We start from the raw sequence: 14377 nt of genomic DNA, 5'->3' as shown, positions 1-14377 counted from the left end.
TGTAGGTAGTCGCATCGATGCATACTAATATAGTATATCAACCCGTATTCCAATTCTCCGAGTTAGCCGCCAATATTAGAATATGTACGGAGTATGTACTCCGTACTTTCTGAACCCTACTTGTATCCACAGTGTGATGAAATTGCATCGACACTCGGGCCAACGAGCTGCTGCGTGGAGATGCGTCCATGTACCCACATATGTACGGAGTACTGGAGAAGTTATCCGGGGGCCGTAATTGTGACACATACACCTTCCCGATCAGGTAGTCGAAAAATAACTCCAAAATGGAAAAGGGAAGCAAAATCCCCTAAAATTGTCTTACATCGATGATTATCTCCACCAGCGAAAGGATCTTCGAGGTGGAAATGACGGGGTCGACCCAGCGTCATGGGCAAACCTTGAAAGACGGGATCGACCATTTGCCTTTGTAGACTTTCATGACCGATCATTGCCTAACTCCTGCAAGCTGACACCGACAACACGGAACCTCCTATCATAGTTGAATTCGGAGCAGTAGCTTACCCCCAATATTCCCGCGGGGACCGCGAAATCGGAGGCAGAAATCGATCCACAGCGCACATTCTCCGACGTACATACGCGATGCTGCACGTGGGTGGAAACTCGCCCCCGTCTGATAGAATCCGATTCGACGCGGTGAAGAGCTTGGGACCTACACACGAGCTAGTTGTCTGCAGAAACACGGGTGACGAACGCATTTTTTCTTTCAATAAACAAAATTTAAACCAAAATTGCCTCGCCGATGAGAATTTGATTGGCATGCTATGCTGGTGTTTCTTATCACATCTCAAGCACACAAGCACGGGTGTTATTGTATTACCCAGGAAGGATTGATGATCGCTCGGCAAATCTCCTTTAATCTCCTTTTGTGGAAACCTGGTCTCCCCGGTGGGGGGAGGCATTGAAGGATTGCGGGTAAGGTCCCCAAGCTTGTTGGACAAGAGAGTACAAAGTATGTTGTCATAAGAATCTCGGGGTAATTTAGAGCGCGAATGCATATTCTTTGTCCCCGATTTCATACAGAAACCGACCTTGTTTCCCGCCTCTGTTCTGTCCCGTAAACCAGCCAAGCAAAGATCAGCAGTGATAGTGGAGTTAAATAGGCGTGTTTCTCGGTCGTCATAAAGAACCAAAAGCCAAAGCTCCGCCGTGAGCCCTTCTGCTCGTTTAAATGCCGGACTTTGAATTAGGCCACTTGATCGCCGATGCAGTGATCCACTAGACCGAATTCTGGACTTCAGACACAATTTCCATTTTGGACTGAGCGGGATCGTTGCTAGAACAACGAACAACGAACAAGATTGAGGCTTCACTTTCTTATGTATATGAGTTAGGAGAAAAGTGAACGAGAAGGGTTACCGTTGAAATCAGGAGGTAATTGGTTTGGCGAAGCTTCAAGCCGTTATCCCCACAGTATGACGCGGTAACAGGATCCATAACTGTTCATAAATTGCACCCAGGTAATAGACTCTTGTGCTATGTATAGAGAAGACTACGTATGTTGTAGTACAATGCTGGGGATCTCGGAAACAGTGGAGTTGATGCGATCGCGCTTGAAGCCGACAAAATGGGGGTTGTTTCATTTCGTGGGGCTTCGAAAATGAGACTCTCCATTTCAATATGCTTAATAGATTAATTGAAGCCAAAGGAGGGATAATATTGGAAGTTCTGTTAAGGCGTGCTTGTTCACGTGACATGGGCACACCAGGCACATGCTTCGTTCCCGAGGTATCTCCAGGCAATAGTCTCCTGCAATCTCAATAATAGGATTGCAGAATCAATAATCTGTTCTTGATCCGGATTACAGAGTATAGTCAACTGTACTCTGTATGTTGTATGGAGTACTTCGTATTAAATTATCCCTAACGCGACCAGACTCCTCTATTACGTCGCCAGCGCGGACGCGAGGGTGATCCCCTCCTAACCGTGCCGTCCCGCACTATACTGATGATGATACAGTCAATCTAACACCTATCATATCCTTTCTTTCATCCCGTCCCAAGGAAAATGGCGCCGGTGTGGGGATTCCGGTCCATGGTCAGCACTTAACAATATAAGGTCCAGCGAGACTATTGATTGCCTCAACGGCCGGATGCACGCGACGCACAAATTTATCAATAGTCTACTGTCAATGCTCCTATGAAAACGACAGGTCCATCACCGTGGTGGGCTACCATGGAGGGCTATCATTACTACAATATATACGGAGAGTATGGAGTGCCTGGCGCAATCTTCCGCCCCAAAAGCCAAGAAAATAGCCTTCTTGTGGGCCACCTGTGTTCTAGTCCACGAGTCACCGGGACTCTTCGTGGATCGTTTTGCCATGATCATCTTTCCGATAGGCCCGGCTAGTTTTCTAGCCTCCCCACACACTCTCAAATCCCTGCTCACTGCACCAACGGCCAGGTCCATCTCAGGGGCGTTGACAGGGGATTGCTGTTAGTCCCGCATTGAATTTCAAGCACGTGCAACGTCAAACAAAGAAATCGAACAGCCGGGGATCCCAACGATTCTTTGAGTTGCATTTCCCGAAACCAGGGCGACATTCGAGTCAGCATCCCGGTACGGAGTACAACGTAGGTTCTGAATTCGAACCCTACGGAAACTCTGGAATTGCGGCACAGCCGCCCCCCTATCTGCATTTGAGGGGACGTTGAACTATTGATTTTAAAACAGAACTAGATGTATCCAGCTGAGTGGTTTGAATTAATTAATACCGCCAATGAATGGTCTCAGTTATACTTCATAAAGTGGATTTATGACCACATGGCGCATCAGACTCCACGAGAAGACGCATTGTAAATCCCCAAGCCAGCCCCTGACTGCGAGCCTCCACTAAGGCAACCCGAGTCTTTGTCCCTGGAACCGGAAGCTCTCCCGCGAGTACAAAAGTTCCTTAGCTACGCTAAAAAGCAAAGAGGAAAAAAAAAACGACAGTCCAATCTTGGTCAAAGCTCCATCTGCCTGATCGAATCTGGACTCTCTGGACCCGATTATCGCCCGTCCCAATCTAACATCTCAGATCCCGAACAAAGGAGCAACAAAGAAATACATATCGTGTGGCGGTCCAACCTCGATCAATTCCCATCTAGGACACGGCTTCCATCGCCAAACACAGAATATACAGCCGGCGCAGTGACTGTGCCGCTAATCGACGCCTCCCACAGCTTGACAGGTAACATAAGCTATCATGTATGTTGTACAATGCGTTGGTGGCGTCGGGATATGAAATAGGGAAAGTAGAGGCGCGGACTAGCCCCTAATCCCGGAAAAGAAGTACCGTCTGGACCGTTGCGCGGAAATGTGCTAGTCAATCCGCCGGCCGTGCGCGTCCGGCATCGCCTTCTGGTGGCTTTCTAGACACCTCGCGGAGGACGTCCCGGATAGCTTAGGGTTTGGAGGATTTCGTTCCTTGTGATTTCCCCTTAAGGCGAAATGAACTGTGGAGTGTGATGAGTGGGGATGTGTGCGTAGCTTCTATCTTTTTTTGTTGATTGCCTTCACATCGCCCCATCAACGACTATTCCTGGGCCGTTCTCTTTCATGCGCCAGTCTAAGTGGGCTTTCGTATTGGATCAATGGTATGAAACTTACGCTGTATGTATCGTTGACCGTTACCCTTTAGCAAATTACTATACAGGGTCCGGTATCCTGATCTCATTCTGGGTGCTTTCTCTCGCTAACTAGATCCCTGTAGGTGCTAGCCTGGTCTATCGTTTCTAATATTTTAGATCACAATCTAGATGTCCAGGGTTATCCTTCTGCTTTTTGGACTGCTTATGAATATCCATATAATTGTTGGACTTTGTGCGGTGTACGGAGTATACTCCGTAGACATCGAATGGATAATCCCTGGTTTTAGTCCACCGCCTTTCCCCTGCTTCTATTGATGAGCTTGCATTATACATATGTATGAAGTATGTGGTATGTATGTACGTTGTTTTGTTTTTTTATTGGATATTTGTCAATATCCTCCATACTATGTATTCATGGGTAGCCCCTGTTACCAGGCACCAAGGTTCCGTCTATCCGCTCGCATCCATGGATGAGCTTGCGTTAAATTCAATGTCCAAAATCCAGTCATCGGGTCCTTTACATCCATATGCTCAAATATTTAATATTACTATTCGTACGGAGTATTTTAGCGCAATACATTTGATTAAAATCATCTTTAGCAAAGCCTAAAACCCGATATATAGATGAAGAGGGGCATAGATTTAGTCGACAGTGCACAACATATGATATACGCTGAGAATATGAGGTTCGAATATGCCCTACCCAGGAAACCGAACTAAAAATTCTAGTACAGGTCACATCTAGTAGCTTGTGTAACAGCTTGGTTACACGTTCGCAATCGTGGGGTAAAAGGCCAAAAAGAAACAGGCTCTATCTCAGCCATCAATAGAACCTTGGAAAACACGGTGAGAAAGCATGATCAAGAACTTCAAAGAAGAAAAAAAACCAGAAACCCTGTCTGCATATCAAATCACATAAGACGCAACAGACTGATTTTATTGAGATCATAACCAAAATTCTAAGGTTTGGAGCGCGATCTCGCAGCCGAATGCAGGTACATGCGCTACGTATGCATAAAACTGCGGTGTTGTTTCAGCCTCAGTCGCTCACCGCATCTCAACAATTAAGTCTACGAGGTGACACAACACAGCCAAAATTTGGATTGTCTGAATGCGCTCCCGCGTGCTGGTAATGGGGGATCGTACTACAAGATGCTGAGGATACATTACAGGTATATGTCTTTATGTTGTCAGGTAATATGTCTCGATAATCTCAAGGTCTCAAGTATGTTATGATCCCATGCGCAATCTTTCTATGCGGCAGTTGTTATGTGTCCATGAACATATATCGATGAGATAGGAGAGGCCCAATACGTAAGCGACTCCATGCCATTTACATCTAGTAGAGGCTCTGTCTATACGATAGGTAAGTATAGGTCCTCGCCTGTTACTCAGACTGCATAGGATATACCTCGCTATTTGGCACGTTCCACTGAACTCTCGGATACCAACGTTGATATTCCAAGACATCGACTCAGAGCTCTAGCACGCATTCCTGGTCTTGCATCGGCAATTGCCCCCACGAGGCTTACTAAGATCTAGATTGAATCCGAAGATTAGTGTCTTGCTGATCCTACCCCGCGAGTCAGCCGTTCGCCTCCTATACGCGAGGATTACGAGGGGACTAGATCATGTCGCACGCGGAGAGATATCCTCAGGTGGAAATATCACCCGAGGAATAGTCCTCCAAATCGACAAAAATACGACTGACATAAAGCAGAGACATATCATGTGTCTTATCATAGAACCCATTGATGATCCGGACTAGACTGCCCTCAAGCCTCGACCTAGCAAGGCTCCTACCTAAAATGGTTGCCTGGATGCGGGTCGGGCTTCTCAACCTCGGTGAACATGTTAAACAGATCAGACTAGATGTGATGATATGTGATGATACCACTCTTCCCCGACGATCTCTTGTCAACTAGACGGGTCCTGCAGCACTGCAGCACAGTGGCTATACTTGTGCAAGTCCTTTGGGAGAACGACCGTGCATGCCCCACTGCTTGGGCACGAGTCTGCCGGGAAGTGATGTGCCCGTCTGCTATGCAGCTTGCTGACGAAAATATGAAAAGACAAACGAATAGCGAGCCAGCAAGTTAAGCTAATGTAGGGGTAGTTGATTTGTGCTGTAGGTAATATCGATGATGAGACAAGCAAACAGTCTGAGACCGCGCGGGCTGACCCGTCAATTGTATCACCCTATGAGTTGCATTGTGGGACTAGTTTTTAGTTACACTGTTATGTTGTATTTTTCTGTAGAGAGTAAGAGAGACAAGAAATTCAAAACATGACCATAACCAAACCGGCTGTAAATTTGAGTAGCCTCAATATCCTACGCGATCTATATACTCCGTACGCGACCGTAAAAATAGATCGTTTCCATCAGAGAGAGGATGGGACTTGGTCTAAGCACCCACCCCTCGCCCATGGTTCGAACCAGACTCCGGCGCGGACATTCCACCCATTGAAGGTATGGCCCGCAGATCGAATTTTGCGATTGCCCACCCTGATGTGATGATATAGAGGAGGCTTGCATTACCCTACTATGACAGCCATCGATTGGACCCCACGAGGGCGAGGCGTTCGGAGGTTTTTATTTTTGTTTGAGCTGCCAACACTGTTCAATGTCTCTAGTTGGCTCGGCTGGCTTGATAGCCTCGCTGACTTACATTAGTCAAACATTAGTTATCAGGAACTAGCAGCTTTATACTTCCCTAAGGAGGCAAAGATTCCAGAACATGTGACGGCTGACCAATGCATGTTTAGGAGAAATAAGTATGCGTTTTGCACATTTCAATGTTGACTGGCGACTGCAGAATCACTCAGTTCACGTAGCTCGGCGAATCTGTTGGTCGAGCTGCGGGAGGACGTGCGAGGCAACTGTGATGGGGAAGGGGAGAATGGCCTATGGATATTGTCATAGTCATATTTGTGTATTACAAGTTCAATACTAAGTGTCTCCAATTACTCCAAAGCCTAGAAAACGAAATCGTCTTTCTATTATCATTATTCAATTTTGCGACCTTCGTCTTTGATCCATGATTCAGTATGGAGTACCCATACGTTCGCCTAATTGTTTTCAAGAGAACCATGGAAAACAACTTGTTGAACAAATATTATTAATGTGTTCCACCTCGAAAGTATTGACAGAATATATTCCGAAGTTCACTTTGAGTCGAGATGTACATTCTAATGTAAGTCAACAAAAGTACATCAAAAATTTTCATCCGGTAAGGCAGTAGTCCGGTATCTGCCCTCGCATCCATTATTATTCCAGGTCTTAGACAAGAGCGGGTCCGTCATGAATTTCCCCGTCGCCTCACGTAGCTTGGATCTAGCCAGGATTAAGTTAACCTCACTACTCTGTACAAGGTATGCAACCTTGGAAGCATCGGGTAGCTCTGCGACAGTGTTCGACCTTTTCACAACTCGCAACAGCTCGCGTTTGTGGATCCTGTTTGCCAATTGCGAACCTGTTCATACGATTATCGCCCCACGCGGAAGGGAAAAAGGAAAAAAAAAAGAGATGGAGGGGGATCTCAGGATGATACTCGGTACATACAGGTTGGTCTGGATGTCAATAGAGACCGGGGTCTGGACAAGGGGTATAGCAGGGATTTGAGATTTGAGATTTTTTTTATGAGAGGTACGGACGAGGGATATGTACACTATTTGCAATCTGATGAAAATAAACCATAACGGCCAGAATAAAAAAAGACTTTTGGCTGCTGTCACTTTGGGGGCCGGTCGCTGCGCTGTCGATCCCATCCCGGAGAGATATCGGTGACAGGCGAACAAAAAGGTCCCCTTCCCTCACTTTTAATGATTGATCGAGTCCCCCTGCAGGTCCTAGCACACACGGTCAATGCATTAAGACATGGCCTGACTTAACCCCACAGGATTTATTTCGTTGTGGCGATATGATTGGTCTCATGGGGGAGTAGTTTTTAATTCTAAACAAATTAAAATGGAGAATTTATTGCGTTTTTTGGGGGGGGGGGGGGGGGGGGGAAGTAGTGGAAGGTCTGGAACAAAGTGAGTTCGGCAGATGCAAGGTGGATAGTGCTAGACTAGACTTGGTACATGTGAGAGATGTACCTTTTAGCCTAATTATTGGTGTAGTGGGTACTTTGTCACTTAGTACCAGTAGTAGGTGCCAAAGGCCCATGGGATTGTTATTCGAAGTAGACAGGCCAACTCTCGGGGAAAGGAGGGTTTCCTCAAATTTCGTCAAATTTCCTCCTTTTTCTGTTTCTTTTTCTTTTTCTATTACTATTTGAGGATCCCAATCTTTGATTTTCCTTGAGCGAAGAAAAGATACATAGAGAGGGAAATATAAGTTCTAAAGAGATGAGTGTAAAAAATAAAAAATAAAATAAAAAAAAGTGAAAAAACCCCAAAATTTAAGAATTTCGAAATACGTACTTCTGTATGATACCCGTCACATTATATCATCAGAGTACTTTACATATCCATACATATCCATACGGGCCTATTACCGGTGGAGCGTGGATCGTCCCGATCGAGTCCCAGAAGATTCATGGCCTTTGAGAACCTCCAGAGAGCTATTATTCCACTTAATTCCCTCTTTTCCCTTTCTCCCCTTTTGCTTCAGATCTCTTCATTTTACACTTCATTTGTATTATTGCTGCCGGTGGCAATTGCGAGCTATACTTAGCTATTCTTAGCATTCTTTCCCTTATATCCCTTCCGCCCTTGCGTTACTTTAATAGGGAATCCCACTTTCGTCACTCTTGTTGCCATTACAGTCCTTGCTGCGATCCTTCGATAGGTGCATTTACCTCTCCCCTTAGGCATTTGCATTACTTCCAAGGTTTACCCATTGAGCCGTTCATCCCTTGATATTGGGATCTCATTGCGACTCATCCCTCCGGGATTTTGAATATTCCGGACTCCTTGAAAGGAAGTCTGTTTGGATCTGTTTATAGTTTTTGATTACTTGTTAATATTGTTTTTCTGTGTTTGTATGTCCAGTTCAAACTTCCTAAATCCTTCCCCTCTCCAGGAATTCCAAGCCTTCGACCTCCTTGGGCGCATTCCAAACATTCAATCCCTATACTCTATATCCTTGAGCGCCAATTGACCTAGATTGTGTAGGATCAACCCCAGCCTCTGGCGATCCGATTCCTCCCCTCCATCCTTGATTATCCAACGCCACTTGCTTTCGATACTTGTCTTTCTTGTTGGATTCACTGAACGATGTCCATTGCACCTATCGAATAAACGCCTTCGGTCAGTGACCTCAGCGGCTTGGAGAAGAAATTACACAGTCACGGAACCGACAAGAGATGGAATCAATGAAGCCACACATCCCCCCGTTAAAGATCTCGAAATCCAATTCGAATTTATCCGAGTCGAGCAACGACGCTAAATCTATACCGAATCGATTCTATTCCGCCTGGGGCTCATCAGAGATTACCCCTCCCTTAACACCACAAGACGCCCAGGACACAAACATGGATCAATTGGAGGCCCCGAGGCCTGTCTTTCACAACTATCTGCGCGCCTTCTACCCTTTCCACCCGGCAGGCAATGTCTCTCCGTCGACCGTTACACTCCCTCTGGACCAGGGAGATATCATTTTGGTACACTCCGTTCACACCAATGGCTGGGCCGATGGTACATTATTAGATTCTGGGAATCGAGGCTGGTTACCCACGAATTACTGCGAAGCATACGACCAATTACCTATGCGTCCTTTGTTGAAGGCCTTGACTGATTTCTGGGATATCATTCGAGGAGGATGCGGGTCATCACTAAAAGATTTTGGAAACCAAGACTTGATGAGAGGCCCTATCGCTGGCGTTCGGTTTTTACTGGTAAGTACCTACTAGAACCGCGAAACCACTACAGGGCTTATAATTCCTCAGGAAAAATCAGAATGTCTTACTCGAGAATCCTCCCTGGTTAGGAGATTCGATGGACTACGCAGAATTCGGAAGGCTTTGTTATCTGACCTGTCTTCGCTGGTGAAAACTGCGAAGAAGTTCCAGGAAGTTGCCAACGGGGTCCCGTCGGAAGATGAGGTTGAGGCCATTTTGGATGAGATGCTTCTCAAGGCTTTCAAGATTGTTACCCGAGGAGTTCGATTCCTCGACGTGTGGAATGAGGAGGTAGGCCTGAGCAGGACTATCGCCGAAATGGATGGGCCCGGCGACAGCCAAGGCCAGTACAGCATGCCCCCGACTCCTGCATCCGAGAGCTTCAACTTGGGCGAGAACGACGGACCTGATAGATCTGAGTCGCGAATGCTGGAATCACGAATGGAATCACGAATGGAATCACGAATGGAGTCGCGGCAGATGAGCCATAGCCGTATGGATATGAGTCGGTCGTCGGTGCGCACTGAGATGGTTGATCAGAGACCGGCCTCCGTCGCTACGAAACGGGTTTCTGTATCCCACCGCATGTCAGTCTCCGGTCCTTCTACTGCCATTGGTGCCCATAATCTGGCATCCGAACGCCTCGGAACGACATATGATGCGTTCCTCGGCGTGCTTGGATCATTTCTCGGGCTCCACATGCAGTCCCGCTCCTCGACAGAGTTGGTTGTCACCACCCAGCAGGCTGTCCAGTCGTGCAGGCAATTGTTAAATGTCGTCGAGGTAGTGTGCGAGCATGACACGCATCGCAGCGTATTTCTCGAACAAGCACGAGAGTCAATGTGTGAGAAGCTATCCCAGCTGGTTCACGCTGCACGCGACGTGTTCCGCCCCGCACATCTACCAGACGATGATCTTGTGTTCATGCCAGACGAAGGGAAACGCCTTGTGGAAGCTGCGACTGACTGTGTACGAGCAGCTGGAAACTGTTTGGCGAAGGCTCGCCTGGTGCTTGAGCAAATTGGCGACCTTGAGCTTGACCCTGAACACTTTGAAGAGAGAGGACAGGACTTGTCTAGCATTGCCTCTCCACAAGATGAATCGGAGACTCCTGTAGAACAGGACCGACAGGAGTTGTCACTCCGGCTTCCCCCACCTCCCCTTCAAATTCCTAGCACCACATACTCTCCCCCAACACCTGCTCTCACCGACGCTACAACACCTTCTTCCTTCCAGTCTCATCTCACAAATTCTCCCGCCAACATTACCGCCATTTCCTCCCTCCCTAATTCTGCCATCCTCCCCACCCACCTCGAGAACATCTCTTCCTTCTCCTCCACTGACAGTAGCTACCGTGAAAGTCATCCCAAGTCTGACGTGAGCGAATCATTTGGCCGTGGAGTCACGAGCAATGGTAGCAGCTTCACATATAACAGCCACGCACGTGACTCCGAGATGAGTGGTGTCTCGCAAACCTCGACTCGGGCTACCTCACCGGATATTGGGGGTAGCTTCCAAGGTAGCTACACGATTCACTCGCTGAAGGAAAGTTTGAGTTACTCGACCCTCGCCGAGGAGAACGAGGAGACTGAGGCCAACATCCTGGAAAAGACTTTCGCACACGAACTCATTTACAAGGAAGGTTCGGTGATGGGTGGCAGTCTTCGTGCTCTTATTGAGAAGCTGACTGCCCACCAATCCACCCCCGATGCTATGTTTGTCTCAACTTTCTACCTCACCTTCCGTCTCTTTGCCACGCCTCTTGAGTTTGCCCAGGCCCTCGCTGAACGCTTCGAGTACATTGGTGACACACCCCACGCCGCCGGACCCGTCCGTCTCCGTGTATACAACATCTTCAAGGGCTGGCTCGAGTCCCACTGGCGCCACGATCGTGATAACACGGCCCTGGAATTCATCGTCAACTTCGCAAACACACGACTTGTGGTCGATCTCCCCACTGCTGGTAAGCGGTTGCTTGATCTGGCCGGCAAGGTATCCGCAGTTGGTGGCCCTCTTGTGCCTCGCTTAGTTTCATCCATGGGCAAGACCAACACTTCCATTGCCCAATATATTCACCCCGATACCCCCCTACCTCCTCCTGTCCTTGGCAAGAAGGAGCACAACTTGCTCAAGCAATGGAAGAACGGCGAAGCCTCAATCACCATTCTTGACTTCGACCCACTTGAGCTCGCCCGCCAGCTCACCATTAAGGAGTCGCGCATTTTCTGCTCGATTCTTCCCGAGGAACTTCTGGACACGGAATGGACCAGAAAGACGGCCTCGTTAGCTGTCAATGTTCGCGCTATGTCAACTTTGTCGACTGACCTTGCCCACCTCGTTGCTGACTCTATTCTGTACCTCGAGGAGCCCAAGAAGCGTGCCGCTACCATCAAGCACTGGGTCAAGATTGCCAACAAATGTCTGGAGTTGAACAACTACGACTCTCTCATGGCTATCATCTGCTCATTGAACTTGTCTATGATCTCCCGACTAAAGAAGACCTGGGACATCGTATCGCAGAAGACCAAGACTGCCCTCGAGCAGCTCCGCAGCATCGTGGATGTGTCTCGCAACTACGCAGTACTCCGTCAGCGTCTTCAGAACCACGTGCCACCTTGCCTCCCATTCGTCGGTACCTACCTGACCGACCTCACCTTTGTCGACCACGGCAACCAATCTCTCCGCACCCTCTGCACCAACGACAGTGAAATGGACGTCATCAACTTCGACAAGCACATGAAGACAGCTCGCATTATCAGCGAGCTCCAACGGTTCCAGATTCCCTACCGTCTAACCGAAGTTCCGGAGCTACAGGCCTGGATGCAGAATGAGCTTGTGCGCGTGCGCTCCAATGGCGAAATAACCGCACAAACCTTCTACCGCCGCTCTTTGGTCCTTGAGCCTAGAGAACCCTCCCGCAGCGGAAACACTCTTCAGTCCCAGTCTGAGACCGTTCCTTCCATGCTGGACAATGCCAAGGACAAGTTCGACTTCCTCTCTTGGACCAACCAGTCCAAAGCAAAGTCCGTCACGACACACGGATAAATCACTCTCTTTCACCCACACCATCACCTATCCCATCCTTCACAACCTAATGACTGATGACCTCTTCTTCTCATTCCCAATTTACTGGTGTTCTAATCAACATCATTCTAACCATTGTTTTACTATGCATACCTGCATCATCTTCTTGCCATCCAGTTTTCTTGCGATCTGTGAATATCCCATCATTCTTGTCTTACCTATTTACTTTTTTTTTATTATTGGGCGGTACTGTTGTTTTGTTTTTGCAATTTCTCGGTTGAGAAATGTAGCATTTGAAAAGCGGCTATGTATGGAACGGGGCCCGGGACTACCCAAACGGAGTTTACGAAAGGCCTTGCTCTGTTTATGTTTGTTTAATTTCTTCCTTTTCTGGTCTGTTCTTCTTTCGGCTGGGAACGGGGAAACAAGGACAGGTGCACTGAAAAAAGGATTGTTATCTGTCAACTGGGCGTTTCCTACATGGGATACCCTCTAGACAATATTTTTGCCTCACGGCTTCTGTACAGGAGCAACTCTTAAAAGCTGCCTGAAATGCAATACGCTTTAATCTTACCTCTTTCTTTATCAACCATCGTAACTTTAAACTGTAACTCGGTTTTTGCCTCGTGTAATGTCAACGTGTGGGCTTTCTTCTGATTGTACTCCTTTCCTTAGCCAATCCTGTAAGCCAAACTACATGTACTTACTCCCTTCAATGTCAATTCCAGTGCTAGCTTGGTATTCATTTCAAAATTGATACCTCACCTCAGATGCTGCTTTACCCTTTCTATCTCGGGGTTGATCCTTGCTGATTCATTGGCTTGTCGGGATATTGAGTGTGTTCTACTGGAACCTCGAGCTGAGGTTGTCTTGTCCAATGAGGTTCATTTGGTTTTCAATTGCCGAAAAATTGGGATATTTAATCCTTCAACCACAATTATGAGCCCTGGTGGGGAACCCGACCAAATACACCGGGACAGTAAAAAGAACAATAACCTCAGTTGTATTGGAAATCGATGAAAGAGATATAGCGTGTGGATGTGCATAAGAAAGAGAGGACCACGAGACCGCAACCTTTCAAGTTAAGCTCATTGATCTTATTCAGGGTTAACTCTACTATCATGGTTAAGGCTATGGCCAAAGACCAAAAGTAAACAAGTAAAGGGAATGAGATTACTGGATTAAGTACTAGGTTCAAATAAAGAGTTTGACTGACCTACCTAATGAACATCCGAAAATTCCCCAAAAGGTATGTGGCTCTGATACGATTCATGGAAGTGCCTGAGCTGCTTAGATTATCATCATTTCATCCGTCCGATTTGAAGGTTGCTATACCAGACCATAAATACGTATGTTATCCAGTTTTGTATTGGGTTTATAATTCAATGATATTCATATTATACCATAAAACATTGCTATTCAAGACTGTGTAAACCAGTCACAGTATGATTCCATTCTATTACTGTTTCTATTCGTGGCTGGCTGATCCTTGCATGAACCCCTCCACGAAGTCTGTGGAGGATCTTCTTCACAACACATACCCATGCAAGAGATATGTCCAAAGGTCGTCAATTTTGAACACAAGAGAACCCCTCAACTGTATGTTTCAGCGGACAGACCCCTGCCATTGCATTGAGGTATTTGAGTAATGCGACTGCCTATAGATACTCCGTAAGCGCCAAACCCATGCAAGTTTAGGTCAAATTCAAATTTTTCGACGTCCTGCATGATCTATCTGGTAGATGCGGATTCATGCAAGAATATGGAATCCATCAGGCTTACGGAGGACTCCGCACTCCGTAGTATGCAAAGTGTCGAGCTGCACCTCGCTAAATGTCACCACGTCACATCTAGGCTTGACAAAAACACTCGAGAGGTGGTTTATTTTAATTTTAGTTTGCGTTATGATGCATT

At 47.0% G+C, this 14377-nt stretch overlaps 1 protein-coding gene across 1 annotated transcript; it reads left to right on the top strand.

Moving 5' to 3' along the window:
- Positions 1-8905: 8905 nt before the first annotated feature.
- Positions 8906-12484, top strand: N7471_011084 (guanine nucleotide exchange factor; the record flags this gene model as incomplete). Its single annotated transcript, XM_057283803.1, has 2 exons — positions 8906-9436; positions 9488-12484. The coding sequence occupies 2 exons, from the start codon at positions 8906-8908 to the stop codon at positions 12482-12484; spliced, it is 3528 nt and encodes a 1175-aa protein (XP_057130069.1).
- Between the last annotated feature and the right edge of the window lie 1893 nt (positions 12485-14377).

This window comes from Penicillium samsonianum (genome assembly GCF_028829775.1).
Source record: "Penicillium samsonianum strain IBT 33392 chromosome Unknown utg000007l_segment0_segment0, whole genome shotgun sequence".
NCBI classification, from domain to species: domain Eukaryota; kingdom Fungi; phylum Ascomycota; class Eurotiomycetes; order Eurotiales; family Aspergillaceae; genus Penicillium; species Penicillium samsonianum.
Note: the sequence above shows the minus strand (reverse complement) of the source record. Positions and strands in the feature narration are given on the sequence as shown.